The sequence below is a fragment of the Lupinus angustifolius genome, unplaced genomic scaffold (assembly GCF_001865875.1).
Source record: "Lupinus angustifolius cultivar Tanjil unplaced genomic scaffold, LupAngTanjil_v1.0 Scaffold_39_218, whole genome shotgun sequence".
Lineage (NCBI taxonomy): Eukaryota > Viridiplantae > Streptophyta > Magnoliopsida > Fabales > Fabaceae > Lupinus > Lupinus angustifolius.
The window spans coordinates 4,009-15,568 of NW_017721273.1; the positions used below are offsets into that span (position 1 = coordinate 4,009).

The 11,560-nt window shown below is 35.1% G+C and overlaps 1 protein-coding gene across 1 annotated transcript; it reads left to right on the forward strand.

Annotated features, from left to right (window-relative positions):
• The first annotated feature begins 813 nt into the window (after positions 1-813).
• LOC109338737 lies at positions 814-7,308 on the forward strand. The gene is made up of 3 exons (XM_019576032.1): positions 814-1,048; positions 2,321-4,145; positions 5,216-7,308. The coding sequence occupies exons 1-3, from the start codon at positions 1,008-1,010 to the stop codon at positions 7,262-7,264; spliced, it is 3,915 nt and encodes a 1,304-aa protein (XP_019431577.1). The 5' UTR covers positions 814-1,007; the 3' UTR covers positions 7,265-7,308.
• The last annotated feature ends 4,252 nt before the right edge of the window (positions 7,309-11,560 follow it).

Sequence of the window (11,560 nt, forward strand, 5' to 3'; positions counted from 1 at the left end):
TTTTTTTTTTACTTTTTATATACAATTTAGATCATCTACCAAAATGAAAATCAGAAGTTGATGATCACATTTTCTTTTTCCACTACTTACAACCCATAACCAATTGTATTGTTTCCAAGTTATTTTATGTATTTATCAACTTACCTTTTCTTCTCCAATGCTAATGGCAACCTTTCATAAATTTGAATGTTGACCAAAAAAAATTCCAATAAGATTGTGCTACCATACTCAAACAAGTGAAATGAAGGTTGATACTCACCTTATCTAGAATCATTAATTTGCAATTAAAATGAGTGACAATTAGTTGTGATTCTTAGAATTTACACTTTTGTACTTCAAAACTTTTAAATCTAAACATTGCTTATCAATATCAAAATATCATTCTATTAATCATTACCTAACCACCAAAGTAACTATAGCCCAACATCAACCACAACTTTAGGTTAGAACCACCATCTTTACCCTTTTACCAAATTGAGATTCTCTTCATGGGGAATATATGATCAGATCTATATTTTTTGTCTCAAACTTTATACTATTTTATATATCCATTATTTGTTATTGGTCAAAAAATAAAATATGAATTAAATATACATTATTTTTACATTTTCTAACAAAAATAAACAAAAAGTATATTAAACAGTATAAAATTTAAGATAAAAGATGTATTGTCAATTATACTCTCCTTCAGGATGGACGAACCAACACAAAAACATTATACCATGACTCGAATAACCGACTAGGTTATTACAAATACATGAACCCAACATGGACCACAACTCCAAAGTCCTTGCACTAAAAATTGGACCACAACCGAACGACATCGTTTTATAATTAGACAGCAATTCCAAGTTTATATTTATTTTCTGTTGCTGGTCTGTCTCAGCCTTTGGTTATCTGACAAAGCCATTCATTCATTTTCCTTTTATCGAGTTTCTAAGCGCAGTGACCAACGCTAACATCAGATACTCATTTCAACCTCGCATGGTTTCTTCTCTTTCTTTTCAATGAAGCTCCAAACCCTAATCATCACTTCTGCAAACTTACGGTACCATCTCTCACCACGTTTCACTATTTTCATCTTCCTTCCATTTTTTTTGGGTTTAATCCTTCGTCATCTTTTTTTCTTAATAAAATTTGAAACGTTTTCCATTTCTTTAACTTGGGTTCTTTTTATTTTATCTTTTTTTTCGCTATTCATTTCTTGTTACTGTTTTTTTGCTTCTTCCTCACATGCTTTGAGTAAAGTTTTTCATCTTTAAACTTTTGAGTGGAGGGATTATGATTGCTGTCAGTTTAGATTTTTTTGGGTTGATGATTTTAAATTCTGGGTAAGTAGATTCTATGTTGAAAGTAGCGTTTTTTTTTAAATGTTTTTATTTTTTACTTTTTTTATTTAGTTTCCTTTACTAAATTCTTTTACTGTTGTAGATGACTTGAACTTTTCACTAACGGTACTGATAAGGATTCATATACCTTCTATTTCTGGCACGCGAAGTTCAATTTTGAGTTATTGCTTTCATATAATCTATATTTGTTTGTAATTTTATGTTGCTCTATTGTTTGGTGTTAATATAATCTAATATATGACACACATGGAGTTCGTTTAGAGAATTGTATTAGTTGTCCTGTAATTAATGCTATAGATGTTAGCTATTACTGCATTTGGTTACATTTTTGTCTCAAAAGGAATTTGAAGTTGTATACTATTTTTATATGATTCTTTTTTAGGCAGTACTGTTTTATTTGTAAATAAAAATATATGATATTACACTTTGTTAAATAAGGAGTACTTAAATGATAGTGTGATCCATATCATAGAGATGGTAGATTCGTGCCTTGTATAGTTTGATATGTGCACAGGAGATGTTAGAAACCCCAGTAAGGAGACTAGATGAAATAGAGGTTAGTCTAATTTCTAGAGGAAGAAAGGCCGAGAAAAAACATAGTCGAAACAATTAGAAAATATTTAGAGATCAGTGTTTTGTTAATGAACATGATTTATGATAGAGTATTATGGCGTGTTCGAACATTGTAGGCGACCCCACTTAGTGAGATTAATGCTTAGTTATTGTTGCTAAATGATAGTGTGATCAGTGTGTACTTCCATTTTTTTTGGGGAAAAAAGATGGCATTTTCTTGGCCTGCTGTGCTGGAATAAAACTAAAGGGAGTGATGACTACACTTATTTTACAGTTTTTGCAAATAAACTTTCCTGGCAGTGAAAACTGAGAAGATTATTATATCATGTAGTGGTTTTGCATTTTAATTTATGTTTAGATTGAACTAAATTATTACTGTGTATTTGTGGCTCAAATAGGAGAGTGTTGCAACCAACCAAAACATTCAATTGTTTTGTGGTTCTGTCATATGCCCTCTTTTTCCTCACTGCATATGGGTTGTGCTCTACAAATGGGATACAAAATCCACCAGAAGAAGATGACGGCTGTGCATCTTTTGGGAAAAGCTACAATTTGGGTTTTCCGGACACCATTGTTGGTGATACTAGTTTAGGCTATGGATCTCCAATAATCCATAGAAGTTCTGAAAGTGTGTGTCCAGACAATCATTTATTCTGCTTTCCTTCAGCATTATCTGGATTTAATCTTGAGGACAAAAGTATAAAATCAGCTTCTGTAGGTGATTCAGGTAGTCAGTACAACGGTCTATGTCGTGTAGGGTTAGATCAAGATATCAAGCAGGGTAGCAATATCAGCTGGTTATCTGACCATGGTTTGTTTAAGTTGCTTAGTGGAGGGGTTGCTTCTTGTTCTTTGAACTCAAGACAACGAGCTAGCGATGTACCATCTCTTCAAACTGAGGGTCGTAACGATGATATTTCTTGCTGTGGACGATCTTTACTTAAGCAAAAGACGCTGCCACATTCTTTGTCAGAGCATGTTGAAATGTCCAAATCAAGTTCCTTGGATAGTTCCTCTTCTCCCAGTGTAAGGATTGATCCTAATGTACTGGACTGGGGACAAGAATATTTGTATTCTCCTTCAGTAGCTTTCTTAACCGTGACAAATAAGTGCAACGATAGCATATTACACCTCTATGAACCATTCAGCAATGACTTACAGTTCTACCCCTGTAACTTCAGTGAGGTTTCACTAGGACCTGGTGAATCAGCTTTGATTTGTTTTGTTTTCTTCCCTAGATGCCTCGGCTTGTCATCAGCTGACCTGATTTTGCAGACAAGTGCTGGTGGATTCATAATAGAAGCTAAAGGATACGCTACCGAATCTCCCTTTGGAATTCAGCCACTATTAGGTTTGGAAATTTCTCCTGGTGGAAGGTTGAGCATGAATTTCATATTGTCAAATCCATTTGATGAAACCCTTTTTGTGGAGGAAATAACTGCTTCTGTAGGACATAATTTTATTGAAACCGAAGCAATTTGTGGTGTAAATAATTTTCAGGTTTTTGATAATATTATCTTCCCTACTATTAAGAACCTCTTGGTTGTTAAGAGTAGTCAGATTGGTTCACCAATGATAGCAATCAAGCCTCATAGGAACTGGGAGATTGATCCACATAGCTCTGAAACTCTAATGGACATAGATATTACAGTTGGACTTGAAGGGAAAATTTTTGGTGCGTTTTGTTTGCATTTAAGGAGGTACGCACAAGACATGTCTGATACTATTGTGGTTCCTATTGAAGCTGAAGTGGATAGTCATTTTGGCAATAATATGGCTGTTGTGTTTGTTTCGGCAATGCTTGAGGGTCTAGCAGCATGTGAAGGAGGAGAAAGTGTTATTACTATTTCTCTAAGGAATTATGGTCCTTGTGTTTTGAGTTTTGTTAAAGCTCAAGTTTCTGACACTGAGCTTTTTCGTATTAAGTACATGGATGGTTTGTTGCTTTTCCCTGGCACTGTTACACAAGTTGGCACCATTTATTGTAATCTCGACATGCCACCTAAAGTGTCCAACTTGCAGGAGAACTGCAAATTGGTTATTCTTACAAATGACTCAACTATCCCCCAGATTGAGATTATGTGTGAGGACATACTGCACGTTTGTTTTGAACATCAAAGGCATTTATCTGTTGAAGTGAAACAGGAGTCTAAAGTCATAGAATCTGGAAATATGGGGGCATCGTATGAGGACAAAAACAGACCATCACCTCAAAATGTCAAGGTATGGATGTCTAGCCCCCTCTGTCCTTGTTTTTCTTGAACGCGTTTATTGATGAATTGAAGTGGTCTATTTCAACTGAATCTAGTAGCATACTTTGTAAGTGTCTCGTTATTATTGTTACCGTGATGCATGAACTGTATAAATATTCTATTTCGATTTTACAGGATATTAAACATGACAATTAGTATCAGCTCTTGCTTACCATTTTGTTATCATGGCACATGAATTATGTATCAGGTTTAGTAGCATAGAAATGAATGTCATTTGTGTTTAAATTTTGCATTAATAATGCAGTGAATATACTTGTATGAATTATTGATTGAAGAATCCTTAGTCTGAATTTTTTAAACCATTCCTGGAAAGCTGAGAGTTGATATGTTGGAGACAGTACATGTCTAAGGTTCTGTAGGACAAACGTCTTAAGCATTTTCAATATAATTATTTACTTTTCAGGCTAGAGAAGCAAGTGATAAAACAAAGCAATACCGCACCCAAAAGGGATTAGTTTCTTATCCAAAAGGGTGAGGGATACTCTTGGTAGTACAAAAAAAAGCAATGCCTCACCCTACTGCTATAGTGCTTCTATTCACTACTTTGACCTATGCTTCCTTTTTCTTATTTCTTATTGCTCTCTTTTTCCTGTGTACGACATTTAACTTGTGCTTGTATTATTCTAAAAGAAAAAGGTCCAGTTTCTTTAAAATATATATTGTATAATGTTTTGCAGAGGAAACTAATCCTTATATGCAATTTTTTAAAACAAAACGAGCATCCACACAATGGTAAGGTTGCTGCTTAGTGACTAAGAGGCCACAAGTTCAAATTCTGGAAATAGCCTCTCCGCTTGTGGGGGTAAGGCTGCATACATGTACCATTCCCGGACCTCACTAGGTGGGAGCCTCCTGCATTGGACCGCTCTTTTTAAAGGGAAATTTCATTATAGGTTAGTTATGGACAACATAGGAATTTCGTTAATATGATATTGGAAGAAAATTCACTTATGTTGCCTTAAATTATTCACGTTATTATCTTGTAATTTTGATAATTAAAACTAGATTTTGTACATGCAGGTTATAGAGACAGCTGACTTAGATGAATTAGTTCTTCGAAACTGGATGTCTCAAGGAACCATTACTGGCATGTCCGTGCTTGAAGACCATGAGGATCTATTCCCAATGGTTCAAGTTGGAAGTTATGTCTCTAGGTGGATCACTGTGAAGAATCCTAGCCAACATCCAGTTATGCTGCAGCTTATCTTGAACCCGGGAGAAATAATTGATGAATGCAGGGGTCCGAACGATTTATTCTGCCCCTCTTCATCTGGTTTAGTTCTAGATGAAGCTACCACTCCAGCAAAGTATGGATTCTCAGTACCAGACAGTGCAGTGACTGAGGCTTATTTACACCCTTACGATAACTTAACTTTAGGGCCAATAATATTTTATCCATCCAAGCTATGTGGGTGGACTGGTTCAGCATTGATCAGAAACAACCTTTCAGGTGTTGAATGGATACCTTTAAGGGGCTTTGGAGGGTTGCTTTCGCTAGTTTTGCTCGAGAGGTCTGAGCATGTCAACAGTATAAATTTTGATCTTAAAATGCCCAAGACCCTCAATTTCTCTCTACCATATGCCTTTTTTCACATGAAAGATATGGCTTCTGCATGTTCACAACCTTCAATGAAAGAGCTATATGCCAAGAACACAGGGGATTTGCCGTTGGAGGTGAAAACAGTCCGAGTTTCTGGAAGCGAATGTGGGTTGGATGGTTTTAAGATTCATGCCTGTAAAGGTTTTGTTCTTCAGCCTGGAGAGTCAACCAAGCTTCTGATATCTTACCAAACTGATTTTTCTGCAGCCATGGTGCATCGAGATCTTGAACTTGCTTTGGCTACTGGTATTTTTCTGATACCTATGAAGGCAAGTTTCCCTTATGATGTGCAGAGTAACTGCAAGAAATCTATCTTTTGGATGCGAGTAAAAAAATGGGTCCTTGGATTCCTCCTGGTTGCATCCTTAATTTTACTTGTATTTTGTTTCATATTTCCCCTAACTGTTCCCTTCGGCAACTTGGATTACTCGTGCAAGAGTGACGATAACTCCATCCACACACCCACAAAATGTGCAGGGAAATCCCCTCTACTTCCTTGTAACCAGAGAAAGAGTAAGTTATCTATGTCTGGCAAGATGAATAATCTGTTTTGCTCAGTTGAAAAAGACACAACTTCAACAATGCAAGCCCCTTGGAGCAGATATTTTTATGGCCGAGGTCAACCCTCTGAACACGAAATATCTAAACATTTGATCCAGACTTCAGAAAGTCATAGGCAGAGTAGTCATTTGTTGGATACTCCAGATGGAATAGTGTCTCCACCCACTGCAGTTCAGAGCTCTGATACAACAAAAGCATCATCTCAACCGGGTAATCTCATGGTCAAAACTGGAAAAGAAAAAAGCAGAAGGAGAAAGAAGAAGAGTCTTGGTGCAAAATTAGCATCATCATTATCTGAAGTTTCAAGTAGTCATAGTGGAAACTCTACACCCTCATCACCCTTATCTCCAGCTGTATCTGCATCGTTAAAAAGCAATTGGCCGTTGTCTCCCGATTTGGTGCAACCCTACCTTGAGGCGCATCGGTTAATTACTCAGGTGCCTGCCCAAAATCCTTATAGCCACAAAGCTTCTGCCTCTACTGCTAAAACAAATGTATTGGAGCCTAAGGTTCCAGTGAAGTTGAGCAGTAACAAGAAAGTTTCTTCTCCCCAAGTGCCTCATTCAGTTTCGAAAAAGGCTGCTACTATACCTGTTAAGATACCTCCTCCTCCTTGTCCCTTGCCTGACAAACCTTCTACATTCTCCTCGGTGCGAACATCTACTGTTACTGTTGTTGCTCGAGCTCCCGGTTTGATGCTGGAGAAGCAAAAGGATGGTGTTGAAGCACCAAAGGTAGGAGTTGCAGATGAGTATGCATATGATATTTGGGGTGACCATCTTTCTTGGATTCATTTGTTAGTTCCAAAAAATGTGACTTGCATGAAGTCAATTCCTGCTGAAAAGAATTTTGACAGCTTCTTTGTAAAGGGGCCATTAACCCTTGTGACAAATTCTCAAGCAGGCTAATAATAAAATGATAAACACAGTTCCTTAATGTTTTCTTGCATCCAGTTCTAACTCGATATCACTTAGGGATGACATTAAAAACCAAACCCGTGGGTACCCGCCCGAACCGAACCCCGGGTTTAAATTTCGGGTTCGGGTTTGGTATAGCAAAAACCCTAACCCGAACCTGCCCCGAAGTAAGGTAATTCAATTTAAAATTGAAATTTCTATCATTTGCCAATTGTTTTTAATCTCTAATGTTACTTATCTTTAAACATAAGAAATGAAATACTACAAGAGAAAATATAAATGTTAGAGTAAAATTAGACGAAAATAATATCATATTTTCCTTAACACTTTATCATTTTCGGATTTTTTTTCGGGTTCGGGTTACCCGAAACCCGACGGGTTCGGGAATGGTATTTTTATTTTCAACCCCGTGAAGTTTGGGTTCGGATTCGGGTTTTGAATTTCGGATTCGGGTTTGGGTATGTGCAGACCCGACCTCGATTCGCCCCGTTGTGCGCAGTCTAACTCACTATAGCACGAGTTTATTCTTTAAGTGAATATTTGAAATATAAAATCTTATTAATTTGGGCAGAATGTGTTTTTTTAAGAAAAAAAATCAAAACATCAATAAGGGAGTTTGTGCAGTTGGCTGGGCCTGATTATTGACTGAGCATGAAATGATATGAGAAATAATAAGAATAACAGTTATAATAATAATAATATTTGGTTCCTGAACATACGTCAAATTAATTTTTTTAATATGTTTCAAAATTCTGTTTTCAGTCCTGAGTAATAACATCAACAAGTGATGTGCTACATTAATTGTTAACATTGTCGTTTACGGTGTTGTCCAAATAAAGTCTAATAAAAATAACTGTATAGGTTGGAAAAGTACAGTATTGATGTTCAAAATTTATTTTACAAGCAATAGAATTCATTGCACACATTAAACTCGAGAAATTGATGTTAATGATTGGAGCAAGGTGATTTCATGCATATTTGGACGGCAAATTTATAGGATAGGTATAGTTTGACTCTATATTCATGCATTTCGTGCACCTTTTGATATATTTATCAAATTGGTGTAATTTTTGAAACTCAACAACCAAATAACTAATTCTCTATTTTTTCTCTGGCACCTCAAAACTCGGAAATGGGGTAAGAGTTTTTAATTTTTATACATATCTTATTATAATTGGCAATGAAATGAGTTTTTAATTTTTTTATTTCTCAACCCAAAATCAGCAATAGGATTGGAGTATTTCCTTTTTTTTATTCTCACTCCAAAATCGGTAACCACATTAGAGTTTTTTTTTACTTTCTCTCCAAACTCAGCAACAAGAATGAAGTTTTTCGTTTATTTTTTATCTTCGTTTAGTTGCCAATTTTTCTTCAACACTCTTCTTTTTCGTAGGTTTGCATAACACTCTTCTATACAATCTATAAATATAAAATCCAGCTAAAGTGAAACTCTACTTCCTATTGAACCACACTAGTCATACCAATCACTTACATTTAAAATTATTATTTTTTTTAATGAAAATGACTTTTTTTTACCAAAATGTTTGTATGGGAGATCAAAAGCACAACTAGTACATTTTTATACTTTTAGCACCTCAGAAGAGATGGAATCGGAAAAACTTTGCCACATGGTCAAAAATCGGAATTCTTGAGACTCAAGCAAATGAGAAGAGTTGAATGAGGTACATTCTTATGAATCTGATTCTAGTTTCGATAATTGTCCTATTTACAATGAATTATGTGGCGCATCTGTCGAGTTGCATGAAGAATTGAAAAAGTTAGCTAGAATAAATGTAGATACAAAAAGAGTGATTCTTGTGTATGAAAAGAAAACATTGAAATGTAGAATTTTATTGATGAATTAATATTACAGAATGAAACTCTTGATTTTATATACTCTAATGATACTTGCAACTGTTCTACTAAGTTAATTGAGGCGTCTACTTGTGAAAAGTGCAAAATTTTGGAAAACGAAAATTTGTACTTAAAACAGAAAATTCCGAACTTCACAAGTAGTAGTAAAAAATTGATCAATCTACTTGCTGCATCTAGAAATGTAGGTAATCAATTTGGTCTAGATTATAAGCATGCTACGAAAAGGAAGTTTAACAAGAAACAAGTAGGATATACCAAATAGTGACTTCATAAATTACCTAATTGCTTTTATTGTGGCATATATGGGCATACTTCTATTTCTTGTGATATAATAATGCATGGTGTACCTGGTGCCCAATATATGTGGATTAAAAGGGACAAGTTCCCCAAGTTACTATCAAGAAGGGACCCAACATAACATGGGTACCTAAAATTAGCAAGTAACATTGTTTTGTAGGTGTGCCTAAGAACACACAGATATCATTGGTATTTGGATAGCGAATGTTCTAGGCACATGACAGGTGATAGATCGAAGGTCATGTCACGTATGACGATAACAACCAAGTTAAGATACATGGGAAAGGCAAAATAGGTAACGCTTCACAAACAATATTTGACAACGTGCTTTATGTGGAAAGATTGGAGCACAATTTTCTAAGCATAAGCCAACATTGTGACAAAGGTAATAATGTATCTTTTGATTCCAAGTATTGCATAGTTCAAAGTGACATAGACAATAAAGTTAAGTTTATTGTTCATCGAATAAACACTATTTACATGGTTGATCTAGATGATATCACTTCACTATTTTTAAATTGTCTTATGGGTTTGACATAGGAGAACAACACATATCCATTTGAAACATTTAGAAAAATTCTCCTCCAAGGACTTAGTAATTGGACTACCAAAGCTGAATTTTAAAACTAAGGACATTTATGACTCTTTCCAAAGATTCAAGCAAGTCAAAAATTCATTTTCATCAAAAACTATGGTATCCACAATAAGGCCTTTGGAGTTGTTCCATATGGACTTGTTTGGATTATCACAAATTATGATCTTTGATGGTAGTTACTACACACTTGCCATTGTGGACTATTTCTCAAGATTCACTTTAACATTGTTCCTTGCTTTGAAAAGTGACTCTTTTAATTTTTTTTAAAGTCTTGCCAAACTTCTTCAAAACCTTGCCAAACTTCTTCAAAATCTTGCCAAACTTCTTCAAAATCAACTCAACCATAAAATATTGTGTATTCAAAGTGGCCATGGTGGTGTGTTTGAAAACCACCAATTCGACAAATTATGTCAAACACATGGCATTCATTATTAATATTCCACTCATACAATTCCTCAACAAATTGGAGTGTTGAGAGAAAAATTGAGTTCTTGAGTAGTTTGCAAGAACCATATTAAATAAAATCAAGGAGCTTAAATACTTTTGGGACGATGCGGTGCATACTGCATACTATGTAATGAATATAGTCCTAATGAGACCTATACCTTTGAAAACCCCTACAAACTTTTAAAAGGAGAAAATCGAATATTTCACATCTTCACGCTTTGGATGCAAATGCTTCCTTTGAAATAATGATACAAATAAATTAAGTAACCATAGTAACCATAGTAAGGCATATAGAGTCTATAACAAACATTCCATGAATGTTGAAGAGTCAATACATGTACATTTTGATGAGTCTTCTCCAAAAGTGAAGAGGAAGGTTATTTCTGATAATGTTTATGTTGCTCTTGAAGGTGCATACACTAAGGATGCAAAATCTGAAAAAGTGTTGCAGGATGATCAAGATGCAAGTCAAGATCATCAAGATATGCCACAGGCTTGGAAAACAAAGAAGGACCACCCATCGATAAGGTTATAGGTGATATCTCAAGGAAAGTAGTAACCCGAAACTCTTTACACAATATTTATAACTTTTTCGCTTTTGTTTCTCAAATCAAGCCTAGGAATATATAGGAGGAAATAGAGGATGTTCATTGGGGAATAGATATGCAAGAAGAGCTTAACTAATTTGAATATAATAATGTTTGGGACATGGTCCTTAGACCCAGTGGTCATACTGTTATTGACACAAAATGGGTTTTTGGAAACAAGTTGTATGAGTCCAACTTGATTATTAGAAATAAGAAAATATTAGTATCCAAATGTTATAATCAAGAGGAATGAATTGATTATCATGAAACCTATGCCCTCATTGCAAGCTTAGAGGCTATTATGATGCTTTTAGCTTTTGCTTCAATAATGAATTTCAAACTTCAGCAAATGGATGTAAAAAGTGCATGCTTGAATGGATACATTCAAGAAGAAGTATATGTTGACCAACCCCTTGGTTTTGACAATTTTAAATATCCAAACCATATCTTTAAGTTGAAAAAAACACTTTGTGGGTTGAAACAAGC